The sequence below is a fragment of the Pelodiscus sinensis genome, chromosome 20 (assembly GCF_049634645.1).
Source record: "Pelodiscus sinensis isolate JC-2024 chromosome 20, ASM4963464v1, whole genome shotgun sequence".
NCBI lineage: Eukaryota > Metazoa > Chordata > Testudines > Trionychidae > Pelodiscus > Pelodiscus sinensis.
In genome coordinates, this window is record NC_134730.1 from 2,669,873 (window position 1) to 2,695,448 (window position 25,576).

General features: G+C 54.1%; 1 protein-coding gene across 1 annotated transcript in view; it reads left to right on the forward strand.

Moving 5' to 3' along the window:
• CFAP52 (cilia and flagella associated protein 52) overlaps positions 1-18,716 on the forward strand; it is a 35,816-nt gene extending 17,100 nt beyond the window's left edge. The window contains exons 7-14 of the mRNA XM_075903489.1: positions 8,725-8,825; positions 9,916-10,086; positions 13,353-13,501; positions 14,029-14,174; positions 16,409-16,560; positions 16,988-17,090; positions 17,313-17,424; positions 18,202-18,716. Coding sequence (XP_075759604.1) covers positions 8,725-8,825; positions 9,916-10,086; positions 13,353-13,501; positions 14,029-14,174; positions 16,409-16,560; positions 16,988-17,090; positions 17,313-17,424; positions 18,202-18,377 — 1,110 coding nt within the window. The 3' untranslated portion in view covers positions 18,378-18,716. The remainder of the gene's footprint in view (positions 1-8,724; positions 8,826-9,915; positions 10,087-13,352; positions 13,502-14,028; positions 14,175-16,408; positions 16,561-16,987; positions 17,091-17,312; positions 17,425-18,201) is intronic.
• Positions 18,717-25,576: the final 6,860 nt, after the last annotated feature.

Below are 25,576 nucleotides of genomic sequence, written 5' to 3' on the forward strand. Positions count from 1 at the left end.
TCTGACGCCTACCCGATGCCAAGGCCCGACGAGCTCCTGGACAAGCTGGGGGGAGCTCGCTATCTCACCACCCTGGACCTAACCAAGGGCTACTGGCAGGTGCCGCTAGACCAGGAGGCCAGACTGAAATCGGCTTTCATCACGCCACTGGGGCTCTATGAGTTCCTGGTCCTACCCTTTGGCCTCAAAGGGGCGCCGGCCACCTTCCAGCGCCTGGTGGACCAGCTGCTGAGGGGAATGGAGAACTGTGCCCTCGCGTACATCAATGACATCTGCATCTTCAGCCAGTCCTGGGAGGACCACGTGGCCCAGGTCAGCCAGGTACTGGATCGGCTGAGGGAGGCTGGGCTGACCGTAAAGGCTGGGAAGTGCAAGGTTGGAATGGCCGAAGTGTCCTACCTGGGCCATAAGGTGGGGAGCGGCTGCTTGAAGCCAGAGCCGGCCAAAGTGGAGGCCATCCGGGACTGGCCTGTGCCCCAGACCAAGAAGCAGGTCCAGGCTTTCATTGGGATGGCGGGGTACTACCGGAGGTTTGTGCCCAACTTCAGCTCCATCGCTGCCCTGATCACAGAGCTGTGCAGGAAGGGGAGGCCCGACAGGGTGGTCTGGACGAAGCAGTGCCAGAGGGCTCTCTGTGCACTGAAGGGAGCCCTGGCCAAGGCTCCAGTGTTGGTAAACCCAGACTTCGACAAGCCCTTTATCGTGTTTACTGACGCCTCGGACACTGGGCTGGGGGCGGTGCTGATGCAGGCGGACGAGAAAGGGGAACGTCACCCCATTGTGTACCTGAGCAGGAAGCTGCTGCCCCGGGAGCGGAGCTACGCGACCGTAGAGAGGGAGTGCCTGGCCATGGTGTGGGCCCTGCAAAAGCTGCAGCCGTACCTGTTTGGCCAGCGTTTCACGGTGTTCACCGACCACTGCCCCCTGACCTGGCTACACCAGATGAAAGGGACGAACGCCAAGCTGCTGCGGTGGAGCCTGCTCCTGCAGGACTACGACATGGAAGTGATCCACGTCAAGGGGAGCGCCAACATCATCGCCGACGCGCTGTCCCGTAGCGAGGGGCCCGAACTTCCCCAGGTCACGAGTGGAGTGACCCTGCTCAGTTCGCTCTCGGAGGGGGGAGAACTGTGACGTAGTGGGGGTACTTGCTGGGCTGTGGTGACCTCTGCTGTCTGGAGCAAGACCCAGCAGGGAAAACCTCACTAGGCCAAGGTAATGCCAAACTTGTTGAACCAGTGGCCAGACACCCCCCATGGAGAGGAACAAAGGAAGGTGAATGCTGCCCTGGCTGGGGGGCAGGGCTGGAAGGGAGTGAGTTGGTTGCTGGCTGTCTGTGAGGATGGAGGAGACAGCCTAGGGAGAGGAGCTGGAGTTTAGGGGCCCAGTCTCCCCCCAACTCAAGGGGGCCTGAGGCATCCTAGCCCAGCTCTGTGACCAGACTACATCTGAGCTGTGCTGTATCCTGGAGAGACAATAAACTTCCTCTATTCCACCGGCTGGTGCAGTCTGTTTGTGCCATTTCGGGGTGCAGGAGACGGGGAACCCCCAACGCGCCGTCACAAGGAGCATAAGCTTTCGTGGGCAAAGACCCGCTTTGTCAGATGCATGTCAGCATCTGACGAAGTGGGTCTTTGCCCACGAAAGCTTATGCTCCTACACTTCAGTTAGTCTATAAGGTGCTACAGGACTCCTCGCCGCTTTTGCAGATTCAGACTAACACGGCTCCCCCTGATACAAAATACACCAGCTAAGCTTAATACTCTTAGAAACTTGTTACATGCAATTTCTTATCCTAACAGTAGTTCTAATCACCTTTCTCTCAAGATAGGCAGCCTCCCATCTTGAGTCTGATCTTTCCCTTTGTTCAATCTTAGCTGTTTCCAGAAGTCATCTTAGGTGGTAACTAGGGGTCACTTGGCATCTAGCAGTCACCCCTGTTGTTTGGTTTCATGCCTTCCTATATATTTTCATGCCTTCCCAAGGTGGGAATGCTTTGTGTTAAGTTCAAACTTTTCTCCCCTTGAGTGGAAAAAAACAGCGACCAACATGGTTTCCAGCATCAGATGGCCTGGTGACATGTCTTCGTAGAACCAACCAGAGTCCAGGCTCACAGGAGAAGCAAGACTGTTCACAGCTCATTGCCCCAAATACAGGCCCATTAAGTACGACGAATGGCCCTCACTTAGCAGGTGTGTGCTTCGTATTTCTGACTTCAAGTACAGGCATGACACATGCCCGCAAATAGAATGTGCACATTCAGCAAAGCAAAACTTTTAGAACAACGTGTTTTGCATATTTGAGTTAGGCACATTCGTATTCCAGAGCATATTTCCATAAAGAACATGGGGGTGCAACGTCAGAGATACAGCTCTTGTGCCATCCTGCACGTTCTCTTATCAAGTTCAATACCAGATGGAGGCATTATAAAGCCAGCAAGGTCATAAACATGCAAATGCTCTTGACTTTGCCATCGGATATTAAAAGCACCGAGGGGCTTCCATTTCACAAGGCAAAGAGACGTCAGCTTGGGCAGATATTGCCTCCTCTGCGCTTAGCTCTCACGTGCTTCCTCGAACCAAGGTCAGTAGTACTGGATCGGGTGTAAGCAGCAGGGATCATCAGATTACATAAACAGTTGCTGAATAGCTTGGACGTTGGGCAGTGTTTGACATCTGAAATCAGCCAAGTGCCTCTCAGGAGGAGCGGGCCTTCAGTGCTGGTCTTTTGAACAAGCGAGGTGCGCTCTGGTCGGCCTCTCGTCTTAGATCAGCCCCCTGGTGTTCTATTATCTGCTGGGTGAGGGCAGGGGGGCCCCGGTCCACCCTCTTGACCAAGCTGCAGTCCACAGCCCTATGGTGGGTGACTAATCCCTGGATCACTTCCTACTTCCGCCCCTGCTGATTGCACCAGGGTGAAGCCCTTCTCTTGAGTCTCTGACGTGCATACCCAGCCGCTGCGCTCCTTTGTAGGTTCTCTGGTCTGTGCGGTGCAGCCGCAGGCTTGGTGCCCCCGGGGCAGTACGTTGACTCTCAGAGCTCAGGGCCACCATCTGCTCCCTTTCGCTGCCTGCCTCCTCCTGAGCTGCCCGTCTCCATGTTTAAAGCCCTGCCTGCAGTTTGTGTAGCCCTGGCCCAGAGGTGCCCTTTAACCCCTTGCTCTCAGTGTGCGGGTTGTAAATCCCGTCGGCGGCAGGACCGTTCTGTGTGTTCTCTTTGTAACGGGGCAGTGAGTCGGATGGGCTCATGGTGCCCGGGCTCCAGGAATATTCTGCACTCTGGAGCCCAGCTGCACCATTGGCGCTGGGTCTCTCTGGCTGCCGCCCAGTGCACCGCCCTTTGGGCATCTCCTGGCCCTGTGTGCCCTCCCATGTGCCTCCCCGGGCAGTGGCAGCTCCACACTGCACTCTCTTGTCAGCTACTGCTGCGGCCGGCTACAAAGAGTGGCACCGGGGACAGGCTAAGGTGGCTGCTCCACCTGTGGAGAGAGAAGGCGCATGGCAGTTCCCCCCCACCCCCCCACTTCCGGGCAGATGATTGAGTCAGATCTAGGGGGTAGGATCCTGGCAGGTCTTTGAGCAGAGACCGGGGGTGGCTTGTGCTGGGAGGAGGAGGGGCCTTCTCTCATGGAGCTCGCTGTTGCCAGTGGGGAGAGGCTGTGGGAGTTCTCCTCTGTGGCCCCCAGCCCCAGGGCAATCTGTCCCTTGCACCCCAAACTCTTCATTCTCTGTCCAGCCCCATACCCAGCATCCCTCCCAACAGCCAAACTCCCTCCCAGACACTGCACCCCAACCTCCCGCCCTTTGGCCAGGTGCGGGGCAGGGCAGGACTTGAACTTATTCTGGGCACTGCCAAAAATTGTTCAAGCCTGGTGCCCCGGGTAGTACAGCACCTAGCACCATGGCTGGCAGGAACTCTGATCACCCAGATCCTACTACCAACAGATGACCTTGTTGCTAGCACCTACACAGTGTGGAGGAAGCCGAGTGATTTGAATTCAAAGGGGACAGAAGCCAGAGGAACTGGGCTGGGGGATGGAGGAAAGCAATTGCCTTGGAGTTGAAGAAGGAGAACCTGGCTGGCTGGACAAGGAGGCCTAGGAGCCGGGGAGAGGCTGGGAGCTGGTGAGGAGAGGAGTTGGGGAGCTGGAGCCAGTGATAGGAGTGAGGGGGGGCAGGAAAGGGAGCTAGCTGGCCAGGATGGAGAAACACTGAGACTGGAGGAGGAGCTGGGGAGTGGGAAAGGGACTGGCGGGCCAGGCAGACTTGGACCAGGAGCCCATGGAGGTTGGACAGGGGGTTGGGTAGGAGACAGATATGGGACCAGTGTCTGGGGGAGGGGGCAGAGACAGAGACAGGCGCTTCAGAGCTTGGAATGGAACCCAAATTTCCTGAGTCTCAGTCCTCTGCTGTCAGCAAACAGAACCCCCTGCGAAGTGTGTGCCTCAGCTCTCTATGCCGGTCCCCCCAGCGGACCAGACCCACCACTGCTGGCACTTCCTGCTCGAGCAATCGCCCAGCACCTCAATGCCCAGCACCTCAACACATCAGGACCCAGACAACGAAATCATCAGTGGCCACCTGTTTGTGGTTTAAGAGACTCGCCCAGCATCCCCTGGGCACTTGGGGGCAGGGCTAGGAACAGAATTCAGTTCCCTTGAGCAGCATTCAACTGCCTTAAACATGAAACCATCTTTTATCTTCCCGTGAGAGCCTGCCCCCCGCAGTGTGGGGGGCCCAGCCCAGTGCAACAGGCCCAGTTAACCAGTCAAACATATAGTTTAACTGGCGAACAGTCGCAATGGGCTTTTACATCTCTAATGGTATTTCAGCGTGTGGGGTTTTAAGTCATGATCATAAAGTGCATTGATTTCATTTGGCAGCTTGTTTCTGAAACCAACCTTTTCTTTACGGCGTTTTTTAAAATGGGCTTTTTGTAAAGACAGTAAATACTGGACCTGTAAACACTGCATTGATTTCTATTCCCATTATATGCGTGAAGAATGGCAAGCGAGTTGCTCAGGTGCAAAGTGGGCTGGGTGATTTGCAAATACCTTTCTAGACATTCCTGGAGAGTTCACGCTGTAAAAATCTTTAAGCAACTTGAAGATGAAGAGCAGACAGTGCACTTGCAGCAAAGAAGCCTGGAGGAGATTAAATGGGGCAAGGGAAAAAGTATCCTTATGGGGAAATAGGCCTGCTTGAGTTGTTTGAGATTTGTCTCCGTAATTTCAAGACAGGAATTTCTTAGGAGACTTTGTTTCATCTACAAAAGACAGGACATAAAACAGTATTAATTGCATCATTACTGTGAATAGCGGGATGTTGTGAATAGCCAGTGCAGATTATAAATCTGCCGGTTTACTCATGGTAATTCAAAGAACAGTCTTGATAGGAAGAAGCCCATTTACAATAGCAAGGTTGCAATCAGACTGATAACAACACGTCCACCATAGGTGTTCTGACCTGTTAAAGGCCCTTGATTTTCAGTTTTGATGGTTTCAATGCCAAATTAGGGAAATTAAACGGGATAGCTAGAAAAATTAGAGCAGTATTGGGAGTGCTATAAAACACACATTTATGAGCTGGCATTTGAGAGCCATAATCATATAAATTCTCAATTGTTTGTTTGATTTGTAATGCCACCACTTTCCATAACTCTGAACCTTAATGGAACTCATAAAGAGCTTTTTCCATAGCAGAAGAAACTGTCTAGACCAGTTCTATTTCTAGATCATATTTTCTGAGTCTGTTTTCATTGTTCTTATGGTTTTTCCTAAGACTAGTTGCATGAAAACGGGCTTCTTCCTACTGTTTTTCTGTTAAAAAAATATCCTCTGTGTGACCTAATTTTCCACAGCAGTTACTCCTGCTGTCAGAGAACCATGAGAGAAGGTAGTGGCGCAGGTGGAAATAAAAAGAGAACCATGTAAATAGAAGCGAAGCTCCTTCCTTGGGCAAACATACTGGATAGTTTTGTTTTCTGAATACGTGAGAGATTCAGTTAATGTGACATATGCAGTAACCTCTATAGAGGATATTTTAAAAAATATTCCATGAAGCGTAAGCAAGACTTTAAAATTAATACAGTTGATTCCACCCAATGGGCGACTAGACCAAGCAGCCTTCCCAAACTCAACCTCCTTTCTCCAAATGGTATGTTTTATGTTTAGTCCATACCATCTGGATGCTCTTCCAGATCCCATCCTGGCCCTGAACAGTGCATATACCCTATTTTTCTCTCTGACTTGGCCTCCCCAATAACCCCCATAGGACCTTAGTCATTTCTGTGTAAAGGTCCTGCCAGCTTCTTGTCTGTGGCCATATTGCCCTGAACGTGTTTGATCATGGAAGCAAAGTGGGGTTGGGCCTGATTTAAGATTTGTAGAGGAGCAAGTCTGGGAATACCCGTACTTGTGGGCTCAGATATAACACATGACACTATATTGCCAAGCTCATGTGTTCCCAATTAGGCAGTTTTATAAAATGTTGGGTTTTTATTTGCCTTCTGGGTTTTGACCTTTCAGAGTTCACAGTTTCATGCTTTTTCCCAGAGCCATGACTGGTAAAAATGTACAATTCTTTTAAAATGAAAGTCAAATAATCCCATGACTCTAGGGCTGTGTCCAGACTCAGGGGGTTTTTCGAAAAAAGTAGCCTTTTTTCGAAAAAACCTCACCAGCGTCTAGACTGCAGCCGCGTTCTTTCGAAATTAAATCGAAAGAACGCGGCTTTTCTTTCGATGGCGGTAAACCTCAATTTACGAGGAAGAACGCCTTCTTTCGAAAGTTCCTCTTTCGAAAGAAGGCGTTCTTGAATGTAAATAGGGCTTCTTCGAAAGAGAGCATCCAGACTCACTGGATGCTTTCTTTCGAAAAAGCAAGCCGCTTTTTCGAAAGTTCAACGTGCAGTCTAGACGCTTTCTTTCGAAAGAGGCTTGCAGTCTAGACATAGCCTAGGATCCGGAGCTTTGAGGAAAAAGCACCAGATACTGGAACTATCATAAGAGTTGGCAGATACACGTGCTGAACTAACTAGGAAAAACTTACAGACTAACAAAACATGTAGATGTTATCATGAGCTTTCGTGGGCACAACCCACTTCTTCAGATGACTTTCGCTGGGCCCACAAAAGCTCAGGATACCATCTGCATGCTTTCTTAATCTTTAAGTGCTACTGGTCTACTGGTTGTTTGTTAAGTTTTTCCTGTTATAGCTCACTCAGCTCCCCCTCTGAAGCTCTGAGCTGAGTCAAAGAATCTCTGTAGAGGAGACTCAGCCCTGGTAATACCATGCATAGGCACTCCTAACTGACACACTCACTACACCCGTGTGTCCTGGTGGGGGGTCTGAGGGAGGGAAAGCAGCACGTGAGGTGATACAGAGGACTCTGGGAATTAAACCGCATCCTATAAGCGAGACAGTGCCAGGGAGTGGAACAGCCAGAGACCCTGCAGTATGGGCCCTGTCCCACTGGGGCTGGAGAACACCCATCCACAAGGGAGCTGTCTGCTCTCTGAGGGGAATGGTGCTGACGTGCTGGAAGTGCGCTGTTTGCTTCACATTTTGTTCACAGTCCAGATCTTTTTAATTGCCCCGTTTAATAACGAGCCGAACCCTGACGTTTCCCCTCCCTCTTTACTGGGGGAAAAACTCTCACGAAAGTCAGTGGGGATTCACCTGAGAAAGGTGAATCCCCCTCTGTTTGTCAGAGGCTGGAGAGGGATGGCAGGAGACAAACTGCTTGATCATTGTCTTCGGTCCACCCCCTCTGGGGCACCTGGCGCTGGCCACTGTCGGCAGACAGGCTACTGGGCTAGATGGACCTTTGGTCTGACCCAGTACGGCTGTTCTTATGAAGAACATCCAGGGTTTGGGCCAGGGCTGTTATACACCTTTACTGCACCTGGCTTTAGAGACTCTTGGAGATCTTCAGAGATTAATAAACTGTCACAGCCCAGAATAGTCCCATTGACAAACAGGGAAACTGAGGCACAGAGAACTGGTCAGCCTTGTCTATGCTCAGACAGGAACATCTGTGCCAGAGCTGGGGACAAAACTGATTTCCTGACTCCCAGACTGGTGCTTTTGCCAGTAGACAACACTTCCTTTCTCTGGCGGGGCAGGTGGTCCTTCTGTTGTCCTCCTCCGTTCGCTGGGGTTGGACCCCTCTATTGAAATGCTGGCTGTTTCCAGAGGGCTCTTGGTAAGAGGAAGAGCTTCTCAACGCCCCCCTCAATACAAGGGGAGTAGCATGGTTCTCTGAAGCAGTGAGAGCTAGGGTCTGGGACACAGAGGTCCTGCAGAAAAGCCAGAGCACGCTTGGAAGGAGAAAACTTAGGCTGAGTTACACCGTGTCATTGTAATGCTCAGACCAATGGTCTGTGGCAAGATGCATGTATTCTGTGCTAGAATGGGTATCCAGGGACATACCTGCTCCATCCTAGTCCCTTTTTGTAGGACTGATGCTGTCATTAATGTCTTGCTCTTCCTCACAGTTTGTGCACTAGCTGCTAATATAACGGTAGCAGAGAAATGCTGTCTCCTTTCCTTGTGGAAGGACTGCTTTGTTGCAGCAGAGCAGAGCAGTACTAATGAAGCAATACGTGAACAACATAAGCACCGCCACAGGGAGCGGGACAAAGACAGGCTGAGCTTTTCAGCGTGGCAGCACCAGTAAAGAGCCTCGCTGCCCTGCAACAGTGCGTTACTCCTGTTTTCTCCTAGGGAGTCACAGCTTTGCTTTTGCTGAAGACGGGCGAGTTAGTAGTCAGCACCGGAGGAGGGGTTGTCGCTCTCTGTAAAGGATCAAACTACAAACCAATCAAGTGAGTTTGTAGAGCAAAGCAGCAGGGGGGTGAGTGGCATTTCCACAAAGTGGCACCATGTTGGGACAATATTGTTTACTTGCCACGGCGCGCTAAGTGCCTGTGTTGATGGTTTTTTAGTTAAGGAACGAGAGTAAAATCTCACCGTATCAGTCTTCCAAACATTGCTGAAATGGCTAGCTTGTACCTTGCACGTTTTTACTGATTCATTTACAAACGTGTGCACCAGTCGGCCACCTTTACTTCTAAAAGGCTGGTGTCAGATCCTGAACTGGTTGTAAGGTCGACACAGCTTGTGCAATTAATGAAATTACATCGAGTTCATCAATTTCATCTGCCCTCTTGAAATCTTACCAAAAAAAGATGTTGGATACTATAGGGATTTGTCACTAGCTATGTAGACAAGTGTGTCAAAATGTTGTGCCTTTCTACTCACAAAGCATTCCGTTGTGCATGCAAAACTGAGTTACAAACATAGTTTTGCACAAAGAATCTCAGTGTACACTTTTGATAATGTAATTATACGATATAGCTTATTCCCCAATCATTGAAATTAAAATTGCCTAGAATCCTCCTGGGGTATGCTAATTTTTAAGTGCACCTCTGATAAGAAAGGTGTGTTTACACAAGACCCTAGTCGAACAGAAGTGCAGGTGTGTTTTCTCAAACCCTGCCGGATTTACCATTGTCTACATGTGGAAGCTATTGTGAAATAAACTAGTGTGTGAATTCAGAGTGCAATAGCTATTCTGTGCAAATGCCCCATGTGGACATTCTTATTCTAGTTAGCTTCATCCACTTCCAAAGTGTACGTTGAGTGCAGAATAAGGGAGTCTACGCAGGCAGCCAATGGAGACTATTCTGCAGTCGCAATTCCAGGTTATTTCCCCATGTAGACAGTCCCAGAGACACCAAGGCCTGCATGAAGTGGCAGAGAAGGGAATGTGGGTCTTCACAGTGTTTCTGCCTGTTGGGTCAAGGTAGGAATGTAGCAAGTAGGTGGGAGGAAGCTAAAGCAGCAGAGACGAAATCAAAGAGGCGAGGCAAATCAAGGTCCACATCAGTGTACATTTCTGCTTTATCTTAACAGGAAAATTCAAGTCCAAGGTGGCATCACCTCCCTCACAGGCCGAGGTCAAGGTCACCAGTTCTTCGTAGGAACGGAAGAGTCCCAGATTTATCGCCTCAACTACAACGAGTTTAAAGAGGAGCTCATTGCCACCTGTCATAACGAAGCTATCCATGACATCATTTTCCCATCGTTAGTATGACGGGGAAAAGGGAGGGTGGGGGAACAAGGTGCAGATTTGATGCCGATGTCTGGCCAGCACTGTCCATGCAGAGATCCCCACAGTCACTTGATTTACATAACGAGGTCCCTGAAACGCAGCCCATCTGGGGTGGCCGTCAGCCACAGTTCAGCGTGGCCAAGTGAAAAATCAGTTCAACTGAATCTGCATCAAGAATTTTGACTAGGCGCCTGTATTTAAACAAAGTGGAATTTGCGTAGCATTGGTGGGAGGAGTGTTATGAAATTCCTGGCCCATTCCAGCTTGGACTGACGTGAAACTTGACATTTCACATGTCTGTCAGCGTTTCTTGCATGCACTGGGTTGAATAGGGCCTATCCTTGCAGGCATGGCTGCATTCTTGCTCTGTCTCAGTGCCTAGAATGCCATCTAACATCGGACTAACACTGCTGTCAAACAGACGTTGGGCTATCAACTTCACTTGTAATTGTGTGCTTAGCCAGACGGCGTGCTATATTCAATCCAGGAGTCCGGGTGCACGATGCTAACCTCACGGCTGGGCCTTCTTCACATTCATCTCATGAACAGACAGGAAAATTCCCCTTTGCTGTCAATATTAGGATCACGCCATTTCATAACAGTGGTGGCTCAGTCCCTCGCTCTGCTAATGGAGGGTGGCAGTTTGCTCCAGAGGGAGGTCCTGGGCGTTGGTATGCTGCTGCTGCTGCTGCTGCTGCTGTGACATGAAGTGTCAAACCCAATTGAGTTACAGCAAAATGTGCACAAGAGACATGCAAGAAGCCCTCCAACTCCTCACTTTACGCCAGAGTACGAGCCAGCACCTCTAGCGTAATGAGTAAATCTGTCAGTGCTTTGAGTAATCGGCCGCGCTCCCTGGACTAACACATTCTGCGAAGAAGGCATTCCGAGGAGCTGGTTTAGACATGCTGGCAGGACTGTTTTGTCACCTGCCCTTTGACAGTGACGTCTCTGTGCTCTTCTCTGGAGCGGTGTATGTCCCAGGCTTTGAAACCCAGGCTTAAACCTGATTCCCTGGCCTGGCTTAGTCCAAAGTCTTTCAGCTGCCGAGCTTATCCAGTTTTATAAAGCGTCCCAGGAAAGGAGCTGGGTCACTGTTTGTTTTCTGTCCTGGAGCTTGCTGGGCGTTGATGGGGATGCGGAACAAAAGGCATGTGATTGTGTCACCAGCTGGCAGGGCCCTCTGAAGGGGAGAGTGGTCCAGCCCACCTGTGGTCCAGCCCACTTAGCTCAGGCCTAGTGAAGGAGCTGGTGGCTAACGGTCAGCAAAGAAGCCCAGGGGGAAGGAAGGGAGGGAAAGCTGGTAGGGGCTTGGAAAGGCTCCGGCAGGAGCCCCAGCTGGGCTGAGGAGGATCTGCAGGGACAGGGATCCCTGGAGGAGGGGTGAAAGAGCGAGGCCGTGAGCCACTGGCGTGAGCCCAGCGGCTAAAAGGCTTTTGGTTGGTTCTGAGCCGGGTATAAGACTGTACGAAGCCCTGGTGGGCAGAGAATGTTCTAGACCGAACAGCTGAGAGAGAGAAAGAAAAAGGCAAAGCTGAGAGGCGGAAGGAGCAGGGCAGCAGCCAGGGGAGGGTGCTGGGGAGAGAGGGGCTCCCCACAAGCTGCTTTCTCGCTCCCACTCCCCACCGGCCTGCACTGCACGATTTGCTTATTTTCATAGATGACGAACACCCCCTGGGATTGCCTGGGCAGCTCATCTCTGCGCCCAGAACGGGCTGCTAGGAAGGACGTGCTGCTCTCCTTTGCAAAGCCCCCTGCTTATTTACCCCCCTCTACCCAGCAAGGGCAGCTGCCACCAGCCCACTCTGAGAGCCACCAAGCCACTCGTGTGGCTTGCCCGCTCGGAGAGAGAGCAGCTCCCTTCCCCACTCCAACAGCGTCTGGAAACAGTAGGCTCCAGCGGACTCTCAAATGTCACTTCTTCCCCTTGCAAGACCACGAGGCTTCCAACTGCTCATCAGCTGGACGGGCGAACATGCATGTTCTGAAGCAAAACTGAATCTTTCTCTACTATTTCCGCTTTCCAGAGACATTGAGCAGGTTTTATCCTTTGACGCTAAACGTGTGAGGGCACGTGCCTCATCGCAAGATACACCTCAACCAACGTTTGCAGCCTTGTTTAATTCCCCCTACAGTGTTCCTGGCCCATTAAGGGCAGGGGGGAGGAAGAAATGTACCATGACGACAAGAAGACTCTTATTGGCACCTGATATTCGTCCTGGGAGTCAACAAACTTTTCTTTTGTCCCACCCTCTTAATTTGGAAGCGTTCATGTTAATGTTTCTTATCATATCGATGCAGCCAAAGCTATTGCAGCGCAATGCATTTAACACCCTCACTAAAGAAACTGTATTGTATGCAAACTGTTGTCAGAGAAATGCAACTTTTCATTTCCAGACATCTAGTGGCACAATCTAAAAATTGTGTTGCGATGCTACCGGGCAGATCATCTCGTGTTATTGGTCTTCATTGACATTAGTGCCAATATACATCTGCCAATGGTCCATGTATTTAATTTTCTATTTCCTCTTTTTTAAGGGTTTTGAGGAGAGAGAAAGGAACACCTCCAGTGGCAGCATTTTAGAGTTGCACAAGTTGTTTTATGCAAAGCTATGGGGCTAAGATTCAAGCATTCTGTAGATCCCTAACATACAGAGCTATGACAAAACATCATTGTGTTGTGTAAAAAATACGTAACAGAACCTATGCCAGTGCAAACTCTGCTGTTTTTTCTATTTCTAGGCATGGCTATGCACAATATCTGACATTTCATCCATTTTTTTTCAGTTTCCGTGGGCCAGAAAAGCCATATATTCTATTGTAAAGCAAGCAAATCTTGAAATATAATTGTGGGGCTGACTTTTAAATTTCCCATAAAATTCATCTCTGAAGTGCATTTCTTCCACTATTTGATCTGAGGAAGTGGGTCTGGCCCACGAAAGCTCATCATCTAATAAACCATCTTGTTAGTCTTTAAAGTGCTACATTGTCCTGTATTTTGCTTCCCCAGACTAACACGGCTACATTTCTATCACTATCTCTGAAGTGAGACTGGACTTAGAAAGTTTCATTCCAAAGGGCAAACTTGTCAGAGTTAGGCGTGAGAAATGCAAAGGGCCCTTCCACCTTAACTGCCGTGTCCCCTACTGGAAAGGCCCAATGAAGGGGAAGTAAGATTTGATGAGGAAACTATTCTCCAGCGCCGATCTTGAGCGTCCTGTTTCTTTGCCTTCCCCAGGGAAACCTCTGACTTGTTTGCCACCTGCTCCAAGAGCGACATCCGAGTATGGCACACCCCGGAGAACAAGGAGCTGTTACGAATCACGATCCCCAATATGACCTGCCATGCCATAGACTTCATGAGGGACGGCAGGAGCATCATTTCAGGTAACGACAGGCGAGCTCCAGGTTCAGATCCCGCCTTCGATTGCTGTAATAGAAAAGGGGAGGCCCAGAGCCTGGAATTGCTCCAGCTATTTTGGCAGTGACCAAAGAGGTTCCATAAACCCTGCTCACAGCTGCCAGGCCCCTGGCATCGTGGGGATGGTGTGTGAGGAGCGCAGGGTTTGGGGAGCCCGGCTAGAGGGTGTGAACTCGGGCACATTAGGGAGTCCAGGTTCACATAGAACCAGGCAGGTTAGGGCTGAGGACAGAGGCATCGTGCGCCTTCCCCTCGCTCCCCTCGCCATTGTCCTGTGCTGCGTGGGGCTCCAGCGGCCCCCTCCCCAAACATTCTTCCCTAGCTAGACACCGGGAGGGAGTGAAATCTGCTCACGCACTCACCAAGCGGTTTTACCTCCGTGTCGCGGGCCTGATGGGGCCTTTTCATGAAAGGAATTGGGGAGGGGCTCAGGAAGGAGAAAAAATAATATAAAGGACGTGACTTTCTGGGTGGTGTTTCTGTATTGCTCCAGCTTGGAATGACGGGAAAATCCGAGCCTTCACGCCCGAGACTGGTCGACTCCTGTATGTGATCGACCACGCCCACAGCATGGGCGTGACAGCCATCGCGACAACGAGCGACTGCAAAAGGATCATCAGTGGAGGGGGGGAAGGGCAGGTAACACATGCCTAAATCTCTCAGGGCTGGCTGGTGCTATTGCCGCTGGAACTAGTAACCACCTCCCCAGAACCTGAGAGCGTCCTGGCTTGGCTCACGTAAGCACAAGACTCGGCTCCCAACTGTTCGTGTCGGCTGTAAGTAAATCTGCCCACTTCCTTGTAGCATGGCATGAAGCCCTGTCCGCTGGTTACTCCCGGCATGTAAATCCTGTCAATGCTGAACATGCCTCTTACTCCGATTTGTCAGTCTGTCTGTCACCGGTATTTGGTTCATCTGCATCAGTCGTTGTTTGCAAGCCTGTCTTGAATGCAGGTTTTCCTTCTAACCCAGTTTTGCCAGTTCCAGTCCTCACCTGCTGAACCTGTTCTGATTGACCTTCATTCTCCTCCCTTCTTTCTCCCCACACCCACTTCCAGCGGTCAGGGCTAAAAGTCCCCTGCACGGTGGTGCTTCAAGCTGCGGCTGTCTGAGCCTCTTCTTGCATGCAGTGGAGTTGCAGCTGTGTCAGTCCCAGTGTATCAGGGAGACAGAGTGGAGGAGGTGGACTCTTGTTCTCTTAGGCTATGTCTAGACTGCAGGCTTTTTGCACAAGGAGCTTTTTTCGGAAGAGATCTTCTGAAAAAACGTCTTGTGAAAGAGAGTGTCCAGACTGCCTGGATGCTCTCTTGCATGTGAGCTGTGATTGCTATGGGCAGAATGGCCACCAGGGCACCTGTGCTTTTCCTCTTCCCTCTTCTTCCGAAAAAACTCCCTTTTCCCCGTCCACACACGCCTTTTTCTGAAAGAGCTCTTTCGTAAAAAGGCTTCTTCCTCGTAGAATGAGGATTACCAATTGCGCAAAACCCTTCTGTTCTTTCAATAGCTCAGGGCTAGGGGAGGGATAGCTCAGTGGTTTGAGCATTGGCCTGCTAAACCTAGGGTTGTGAGTTCAATGCTTCAGAGGGCCTTTTAGAGATCTGGGGCAAATCTGTCAGGGATGGTACTTGGTCCTGCTGTGAGAGCAACGAACAGGACTCAATGACCTCTCAAGGTCCCTTCCAGCTCTATGAGATAGGTATAGCTCCATATATTATGATTTACTGTCACAAGAACGCACTTGCAGCATGGGCATCACTCAGGTTTTGTCGGAAAAAAGGCCGTTTTTCCAACAAAACTGTGTAGTCTAGACATACCCTTAGTGCCAGTCTAAGTTGCAGTCAAACAATTGAGATCTAAGAACAGTTCTCCCACCGAAATGCAGTCACAAGACTAGGTATCGCCTGGCTTGTAATGGAAGAGAGATTTGTAGCGGTATATTTTCACAATAGGAATATTGCCAGATGTTCTGAAAGCAGCAGAAGTGGAGGTTATAATTATAATCTGTTATTAGCTCTGCAACCTGTACCAGCCATAAGAGTGACCAAAGCTGCTGTAGAAGGAAAATCTGTACTCAAGACAGAGATGGATTGGACATCCTTTTATCTGCATGTAAGGCCACACTGACTCAGCTGTGGCTCCAGGAGTGAAGAACTTGACTTTAAAGCGACACTTTAATTCTGTTAAAGCCCGAACCCTTGTGAAAATAAAGCAGACCAGAGTTTAGCCATTTGAATCAACAGGGCGCCCTTGTAGCTAAGAAGGCTAACGGCACATTGGGGCGCATTAGGAGGAGCATTGCCAGCAGATCCAGAGATGTCATTATTCCCCTTTATTTGGCTCTGGTGAAGTCACATCTGGAGTATTGTGTCCAATTTGGCTCCCCTTGTTACAGAAAGGATGTGGATGCATTGGAGAGGGTCCAGCAGAGGACAACCAAAATGATGAGGGGATTGGAGAACATGACCTAGGAGGAGAGACTGGGGGATTTGGGCCTGTTTAGTCTGCAGAAGAGAAGGGTGAGGGGGGGATTTGAGAGCAGCCTTCAACTCCCTGAAGGGGGGTTCCAAAGAGGATGGAGAGAGGCTGTTCTCAGTGGGGGCAGGTGGCAGAACGAGGAGCAATGGGCTCAAGTTGCAGTGGGGAAGGTCCAGGTTGGATATTTGGAAAAACTCTTTCCCTAGGAGGATGGGGAAGCGCTGGGCTGGGTTCCCTAGGGAGGGGGTGGAATCTCCATCCCTAGAGGTGTCTAAGTCCCAGCTTGACAGAGACGCCATCAAATGGTGCTGGAGAAACCCCCAGCTCAGGAATCCCTTTTGGTTCCACTTTGGCCCAGGCGGGCGCATGCGCACCACGGTGTTTGTGGCTGGTTGCAGGTGCGGGTGTGGGAAATTGGCCAGCACACTCGCAAGCTGGAGGGCGTTCTGAAGGAGCACATATCCACCATATCTTGCATCAAGATTAAGAAGAACAACCGGGAGTGTGTGACAGCCAGCACCGACGGGACGTGCATCGTCTGGGACCTCGTGTAAGGAGATCGCTCCTCCCCAGCAGTGCGGCACTTCTCAGCCGTGGCAGGGCTCTGGCCGTGTGGGTGTGTGGGCAGGGGGTGTGCGGATAACGCTTTCGCAGAGCCCCCCTCCTCCCCGGGGTGCCCTAGGCAGCGAAAGTCTTCCCCAGCAGTGTCCGGAAAGCAATTTTGCCGCTGATCTCAATCCCTGCCTGACAAGGCCTTTTGTGTGGGAGTGAAGGAGGCGCGGGGGGGGGGGGGGGGGGGGAGACCGGGCAGCACAGAGAGCCTGCAGGAGGGTGAGCCCCTGCTCAAATGAGTGCCACGTCATCCGTGCTCAGGAAACCCTTTCCTCAGCCAGCGTGGGCTGGCTCTGACCTGTGGAGAGGCCCCGCGCCCACTGTAGGGAAGCCTCTGCCTCAGGCTGCTTTGGGGTGTTTTTCAGCCGATTCATGAGGAATCAGATGATCCTGGCCAACACCTTGTTCCAGTCCGTGTGTTACCATCCGGAGGAGCACCAGATAATCACCAGCGGGACAGACCGGAAGGTAAGCGCAGCGCCAGGGGCAGGCCAGCGAGGGGGGTCATTGGGTGGCATTTCACATGCCAGCCCTTCTCACGCCAGCGTGGGCCCCCCCGCGGCAGAAGGGCAGCCGTGGTAGGGGAGGGCATTGGGCACTGGAGTGAGCTTGTTGCTGGCCCCCAGAAGCCGTGGGAATCTTCACACCAGCGCTGCACGCGTGAGCTCCCATTTCCGATCTTCTTTCCAGATCGGATACTGGGAAGTATTTGATGGCTCTGCAATCAGGAATTTGGAAGGCTCCCTGACTGGCTCCATCAATGGGATGGATATCACCTCAGACGGGACCTACTTCGTCACAGGCAAGCAGACTGGGGGGGACCCCAGAGTGTAAAGACGCCCCAGGAAGTAACACCCGGAAGGGTGAGAAGTTAGGCAAGGAAGAACAAAAGGAGACCTTGCGAATAGGAACGGACGAGGGTGGGAAACGCTTGGGAAGATACGGTGGGCTTCATCCTGCGACATGCCCAGTGCAATAATGCAGGGAGGAACGCACTCGGCAGCTCCCAGGATCAGAAACCTGGGCTGTCATGGGGAACAACTGGGGTCATTTCAGCCCCACGCCGCTGAATTCAGTGGAGTTTCCCTGGGGATGAGTTGGACCCTTGGACTTTCCTGGCTCACGGAAGTCTCCGTTCTCCAGAAGCCTGGAAATCTTAAGTGGAGAATGACCCATGTGGGTGCTACAGCTGCCCAGCCTAAGCACTGGTGCATACAGCCCTCGCCTGGCTCCCACACACTGTGAGCCTGACCCTGGAGTGGCACGGGGGAGCCAGGTGAGTGGCCAGGCCTGTGGTAAGGTTGCAGACTGGCTCCCTTAACTGTTAAACCAGCACGGAGAGGAAATTCTCACTGAAGGCCTGGCGGGGTGGGGGACTCTGACTATAGCTTGTCGGGTTCAGTCAGGGTAGGGGCCCGTGCCAAGCTCCGCGCTGATCCCAGACACTGTAGTGGGGGAAATCCTTTCCATCCACAGCGCTCAGGGCCTTGGATCCCACCCTGTTCCCGTCCCAAAGCCAGGACATTCCTCTGCCTTCTCCCTATGATCACAAACCATCTGTCCTCCTTGTGTCCAACAGGCGGTGACGACCACCTGGTGAAGGTCTGGGACTATAACGAGGGCGAGGTGACGCACGTTGGCACAGGCCACAGTGGCAGCATCACCCGCATCAAGATCTGCCCCGGGAACAAATACATTGTGAGCGTGAGCGCGGACGGGGCGATCCTGCGGTGGAAATACCCACACTCCCCCTGACACCCGGCACAGACACTGCGAGGCCACGTGCCAGTTCTGAGCTCTGTTTTCTCGTACTGCTCCACACTGTGCAAACGTTCCCCTGATAGAGGAGCCCTGGGTTTTATAGACGCGCATATTAAGTAACCTGCCCCGTCAGATGCTCCCTGGTGTCCATGAGACTGACCGGCCGGACTTGCTCAGGCACTGGGCACCTGCAGCCCCCGCTGGCTCCCTGAAGTTGCGGGCTCCTCCCTGTTCAGGGCCAGCCCAGGCAGTTCTGTCGGGGCTCGTGTTCCGTTGCTAAATCCCCTTCCAGCTCCGTCTGCCTCCTTCACAATGAACGGCTTGTCGGCGGAATTCAGGCTTCTGTGCTCATTCCTCATCCCTCCAGTTTTCAATAGCAAAACAGCCTTTTCCACATCCACCCCGAAAGGTCATGGACAGAGCCCCTGGATTTCAGATGCTCAGAGGTGCGTGAGGATTTGGGGTGTCCTACGTTTCAGGATCCCAACGGGGCACCCCTCAAAGGGGCCTGGTTGTCAGAGACCTAGACGGGTTCGTAGCTGGGCTAGAGTGAGGTGAGGGTCCTTGGCAGCGCGTGCGGGAGATTTGCGTCTCTGACACGAGGTCCTGTGGGGATGGAGTGTAAAGAGGGGAGGTGTCTGCTCTGTGCTGGCTGGACCCTGCTGTGATGTGAGTAAGAGGCTGAGTCCTGCCTCTTCTGTTTCTACAGCCTCAGGCCTTGTGCTCTGGTGGCAGCCGCGCAGGCAGCCCCTGGCGGTGGGGCAGCAGTGTTCGCCGTGGCTGGTAGGACGGGGAAAGGCCTCTGGCATGTCAAACGCTGGGAGGGGAGGGATCCGACCGTGTGCGCTGCTGCCGTGCAAATGGAAACGCCCCCAGCCAATGCGGTGCCGAGCTGGCAGAACGGGAGCCCTGCGGTCCTGTCCTGTCCTGTCCTGTCCTCCAGGCCAGTCACAGCGAGGGCTGAGCTGCCCTGACCGGGGGCAGCTGCTCTGGAGAGGTGCTGGCCGTTCAGCGTTTGGCCTCGCCCGTCAGTGAGGAAGGAGAGCGCTTGGTGCCTTTGGGCTGAGGCCAACACCTGTGGGGAGACCCCTCATGTCACAGAGCCACCCGCCGGCCACAGAGGCTCTCAGCCCTCAGCCACGCTGGGGAGAATTCAGCCGGCAAACTGGGCGTGAAAGGCCCGTCTGCCTGCTGCTGCCATTTCCCCTCAGGTCGAGAGCTGTACAGTGCACTCCGGCGTCCCCTTGCGCCCAAGGGTCTCTGGGCACAGCCCACACACCGGCTGACTCTCGGCGCCCCGTGTACAGAAGGGAGACGGAGGGGAAGTAACCGAGGTAGAGTGGTGTGCTGCGTCGGGGGGTGCAGGCTAGACCCCAGGCGGGAGGACTCTGGGCCCAGACGTGCTCCAGTTGCGAGAATCTGTTTCCTTCTGTTTACGGAATGCAAGTAACCAAGGCCCCTCGCGGCCCGTCTCTAATGGGCCATTGCCGGGACTCAGCGCTGGGAGCACGGCGGGGATCGTGGCCCCTGCAGGGTGGTGCTGCACCGGCTTCACTAGGCGAGCTCAGCAGTTTGGGGTGTGGCTGCTCCCAGACTGGCTTGGCTTGTCCTCTTAAAAAAGCCACTTCAAGCCAACGCAGCAGGTCCCTGACAGAGCTGCAGGGGGTTGCATAGAGTGTAGACGAGCCTGAAGGGTTCTGCCCGCCGGGCCGTGGTCCTAGCTGCCACTCCCGGTCTGGTACTGCACCTGGCCACGTGGACTGAGTCTGCTCCGGGACTTGGCGCCCCAATGGCCGAGCTAGGCCTGAGCAGGCCCACCTAGTGTCCCAGCCATGCCCGTACCACTCCACCTCGGCCTGCCCTGCAGTACGAGCCCCCTCCCTGTGCGTTTGCACTTCTGATCTGAATGGACTCGCTACGCTGGCGCTAGTCGCGAGGACGCTGCTGGTGGTGGCGGGGAGCTAGAACACGCCTGCGGGCGAACGCCATGGAATACAGCCGCTTCCTCTCCGCAGCTAACAGGCGCTTTCTGAGTAGCAAGGTAATTGCTTCTGCTATCTCAGAGGGAAAGAGCTTGGGCGGCACAGACCAGAATAGCGCTGCGGGCCTGATTCTCGGTCACACCAAGGCCCCTTGTGCCGCTCTGGAAGTGCGAAGGGGCCTGATGGGCGGGAATGTCCGCACGGCAGGCGGGGCATGGAGGGGCCTTCGTGTAACGGAGAATCAGGCCATCGTGAATGATTTGAGCGATGGCTAGACAAGGCGAGAGTGACGCTGCGACTGGCCCGTCCTGCCTGGCTCTCCGTGGTCAAACCACTGTCCCGGGGAGAAGGAGGTGAGACCGGGGTCCAGTTCCCAGCGATACCTGTGACCTGGGCCAGCCACTGAATTCCACCAGCTGAGAACCTGGCCCTGACTCTGCCTCGGTTCCCGTCGGCCGTGCGGACGAGCGCTCGCTTGCCGAGGCCCTGGTCCGAGAGCTTTGCAGGGATGCTTGTTCTGACGGCGGCAGTGGGCAGGCATGTGGCTCCGTGGGGGCGGGGGGTGACCCGCGAGACAGGCAGGGTTGGCAGATTTGGCTGCAGAGGTCTGTCTCCTGGCAGCATGACAGAAGTGACACACCCGTGAAGTAGGGGCCCGTGGCAGGAGGGGTGTGCCGGGGCCCCCCATCCCAGCACTGCTACGGTCCTAGGGACACACGCCCAGGGAGCAAAACCGCCCTCGCCCGGGAGAGCACCTTGGTTCAACCACCTTGCAGCCCCCCGCCAGCCTGGCCCACCGCCGCCTTCCGCCCAGTGTCGTTCAGCCAAGGAGCTGGGCAGAGAATTCAGCGGCTCGGGGTGGTCATGTCATCTGGGCTCCTGTCTGCCGCGGGCCAGAGAGCTGCCAGAGCCACCCCAAGAGCGGAGCCGGAGGAAAGCAAGCGGCTACTGAAGTGTCGAACGCTTCTGAACCTGGATGTTGAACCTACGTTTGGGTGCTGCCTCCTCTCGCTGTTTGTGTATCCGCAGCCCCCGGGCACCTGCCTGTGCTGAGTCACGACAGCTCCTTGACCCCAAAGGGCTGTTGCCGGACACGCCCTTCAGGCTCTGTTCCATGCAGCCATACTTGGCCTGGAGGGAGGCAGCCGTGCCCCGCAGAGGAAGGAAGGGAGGGCCCTGTTCTGACCCTCCCAGGCCTGCCCTCTCCTGAGTGGGGGCCGGTCTCATGAGCCATCTGACATTGCTCTTGCGCGGGGGTGTTGGAGATGCAGGGTAAGAGGAAACCTCTGGCCCCCGGTGCTCCAGCGGTAACAGGCAGCTAGCACGACGCCTCGGCCCGAGATGCGTCGCACCAGGCGTGTGACAGGCAGGCTCACGTCAGAGGCGTTTCCTGCAGGAGCCGATTGCAGAGGCAAAAGCCGGCAAATGTGGGGCTGGTTCGTGCGTTGCTGGGCGGGTCCCCAGGGCCCCCCCTTGAGAGGGGGATCGAGTGTCATGTCTCCATCCAGCAGCCAGGCCAGGCACAGACCCTCAGTACCGGGTTTATAGGCACCAGCGGTGCCGCGGCGCCTGGCCCCCGCCACAAAGGGGCCTGGCAGTGTGAGTGGCTCCCAGCCACACCCTCCCACCCCAGGGGCCTTCCACCTAGCAGCTGGGCTCCATGTGAGCTGGACAGGGCTGCTGGCCATGGGTGGGGGGGTCACATCCCAGGAGTCTGCTGCAATCCTGGCCTGGCTCCAGCTCCAAGTAGTCTCTGCTGACAGCCACCTGTGGGGCCCCTCCGTCCTGGGTCCTAGTCACCTGGGCCCGGTGCAGAAGCAGGCTGGTCCTGACCAATGGGGATCGGGGGGGTAGTGGGGGGGGGGGTGTCAGGTAAATAGGTCTTAAGAGAGCCCAGCCTGGACAGGCCCCCGTCCTGTTGTGACCTGACTGATGTCACTGCTCCGAAAGGGCCGGAGCAAGCCCCACCCTGAGACCAGCCCCGGCCGCATTGCCAGCTGAGCCCAGCGCGGGAGCCTGGGGTGCAGCTGGGGGTGGGTGTCGGAGGGGCTCAGGGCAGTGAGAGACTGGGACAGTGTGGAAGGGGGAAGGTGTGTGTGTCTGGGGCACTGGGCGGGGGGGAGGTCTGTGTGCATTGGGCACTGGGCAGCGGGGTCTGTGTGGGGCGTGGAGCAGTGGGAGGGGCAATGGGAGCGTCTGAGGGTGGGGATGGGTGGGCCTCCCCCAAGGGGAAGACGTGCGCTGGCAGGGCGGGGCCAGGAGGGCTAATTGCACTGACAGCTGCTGCTTTCCAGACGGGCCCTTTGCTCTGGGGACTCCCCCTGCAGGTGCCTCCTCGGGGCCCACTAAAGGCCAATCTGGCCGTGACTCTAGGACACAAGTTGCCTCGAGCGCCTTTGCCTCCGCGAGCAGCAGGAAGGGCTGGATTAACCCTGCCAGGCTCCAGGGAGCCTGGGCCTTTCAAACCTGCTGCCCAGACTATCAGCCTGTCGCTCCTGGCCAATGCAGCACCCGGGTATCCGTGTCCCCTCCCGGCATGGCTCGGGCCGGGAACGTCGTGTTCCTGCTGGGAAAGCTGCCAGACGCGCTGCGTGAGAGGAGCTGCCGCGAGCTAACGAAGTAAAGCCGAGCTCTTTGGGACGCACCAGCCCCTGGCGGCGCCTTGACAAGGGCCGGGCCAGCTGAGCGGTTTGAACAATGCGAACAGCTCTGACGACTGGCTCTCCCGGGTGTGCAGTGCAGCGGAACGAGAGCTCACAATGGGGCTGCCGGGTTCCAATGGCACCGTGCAGTGGAGCGGCTTCACGTTAGCCTGCCCCCACAAGCCGCCTCTCCTGGCCTCTCTCCGACCCGCCGTGGCAGTCTGGACAGGGCCCCAGCAATGCAAGTCCTGGGGCCAGCCAGAAGGAGTCAGAGGGGTCGGAGGCAGCCTCCCTCCTGAACACGTTCTAGCCCCGGTGGGCTCAGCATCAAACTCTCAGCCCCAAGCCCCTTTCTTATTCTGAACCATGGCTGGCTTCGGGCTACCCAGCAGGGCCTTTTGTCCGTCCAGGGAAGAGTTCATGTTGTTAAAGGTGTTTGGGCCTGGCCGTACATCCTGGTACAGCAGCAGCCCCTTGAATTAAATCGGGTGACTCTGCTCTCTGCACTTTGTGACGGTGGGTTGGGGGTCCTCTGATCCAGCAGCCCCGTAGCAGCAAGAACAGACTCCGCCAGCCAGTAGAATAGAGGGGGTGTATTGCTTCTCCAGGATACAACACAGCCTAGACGTGATGTGGCTACAGGAGTCTGGGCCAGGATGCCCCAGACCCCCTTGAGATGGGGTGGCTGGGCCCTTAGATGCCTAGCCCCCTCCTGAGGCTGTCTTCTTCATGGTTCCAGCCCAAGACTGCCCCTTCCCCCGCACACTCACTTGCTTCCCTCGCTGCCCTCAACTGGTCTGACCGGTTGAGTCTTTGTCCACGGGACCTAGGCAGCCCACCTGCTGGGCAGTGCTCACAGACATTGGCCAGTAGGGGTCAGTCACAGCCTACGGCCCAAGCACAGCGACCAGCAAGGAACTGACACTACATCACAACGTGTGGGTCACACATCACAGTGCAGGGGGGCACCGGGTCACAGAGCAGACAGCCCCCCCGCTACGTCACAGCTTCCAGTGAACTCGCTGCCTCTCAGCGTGAGGAATGAGGCTCGCACGGCCCAGGGCAGCCTTTTGGGCGTGATCAGGGCTACGGCTCACAAGCCAGCGCCAGCGATGGAACAGAACGGGAGGGTTCTGTGAGGCCGATACTGGGTGGCATGCGGTGAACGACTGACTTGTGTCCACCAGGGGGCGGGCACATGCTTTCCTGGCCCACCTGCAAAAGTTTCCATCCAGTCTAGATTGCATAAATGGGCACCGAATCTGGCTCTGCAGAACCTCATTGTCTTTCCTGAGGACAAGCCAGATGAATGACATGCCCGAGGCAGAAGATTGGTGGCCACTTCAGCCGTTCCAAGGGCTACAAGCCCATGTGGGTCAAGTGTGGCCAGACACGTGCCGTGGTTGTGAGACGGCTGGGAAGCAGGCCGGCCACGAGCCATCCATGTTCATTACAAACAAAGCAAAATTGCTGCAAACAACATGTATACGTTACTGCAGCTCCGGGGCAGCAGGAAGTTATCTGCTGCCTGTTCGTGTTCAAAGCCAATGGAGCAAAGCCACTGCTGTTCATCAGCTTGAGGGGAGAGCGCCAGTCCCGTGGCCTTTGCCTGCCTCCCCCATGCTGTTCAGACAGGACCTTGCTGTGAGAGAGGCAGGAACCATACAGCTCTGACGGGTGCTGCACAACTGAGCTATAATTGAGGGAGGAGAAAGAGGGTTAATAGGAAGGAGTCTGCTGCAAGGTACAGCTCCCTCTTTCTATCTTGAATACAAATTGGGCTTTAACAATGTTTCGGCAGCCCCCTTTTCTCTCTCCCTATAATGGTACGATCATAGTCTCAGCCCTCTTTCATCAGCAGGCCAGAGCCAGACATTTCCTTGCCAACTTCCAGATAATAGATTCACACTAACATTTCATTTTTTTCCTTGTCCTATTTAACATGACTGGAGCGCTGTCATGGAAGGGTATAGACTGTTCAGGAAGAACAGGCAGGGGAGAAAAGGAGGAGGAGTTGCACTGTATGTAAGAGAGCACTAGGATTGCTCAGAACTCCAGCATATAGAGGGAGAAAAGCCTGTTGAGTGTCTATGGGTTAAGTTTAGAGGTGTAAGCAACAGCAGTGATGTTGTGGTTGGTGTCTGCTACAGGCCACTGAATCAGGTGGATGAGGTAGATGAGGCTTTCTTCGGACAACTGAGAGAAGTTTCCAGATCGCAGGCCCTGGTTCTCGTGGGGGACTTTAATCCCCCTGACATCTGTTGGCAAACCAATACGGCAGTACACAGGCAATCCAGGAAGTTTCTGGAGAATGTTGGGGATAACTTCTTGGTACAAGTGCTGCAGGATCCAACCAGAGGCCGTGCGCAGCTTGACCTGCTGCTCATAAACAGGGAGGAGCTAATAGGGGAAGTGGAGGTGGGTGACAACCTGGGAAGCAGTGATCACGAGATGGTAGATTTCAGGATCCTGACCAAAGGAAGTAAAATACACACCTTGGACGTCAGAAAAGCAGACTTCGACTTTCTCAGAGACCTGATGGGCAGAATCCCCTGGGATGCTAACATGA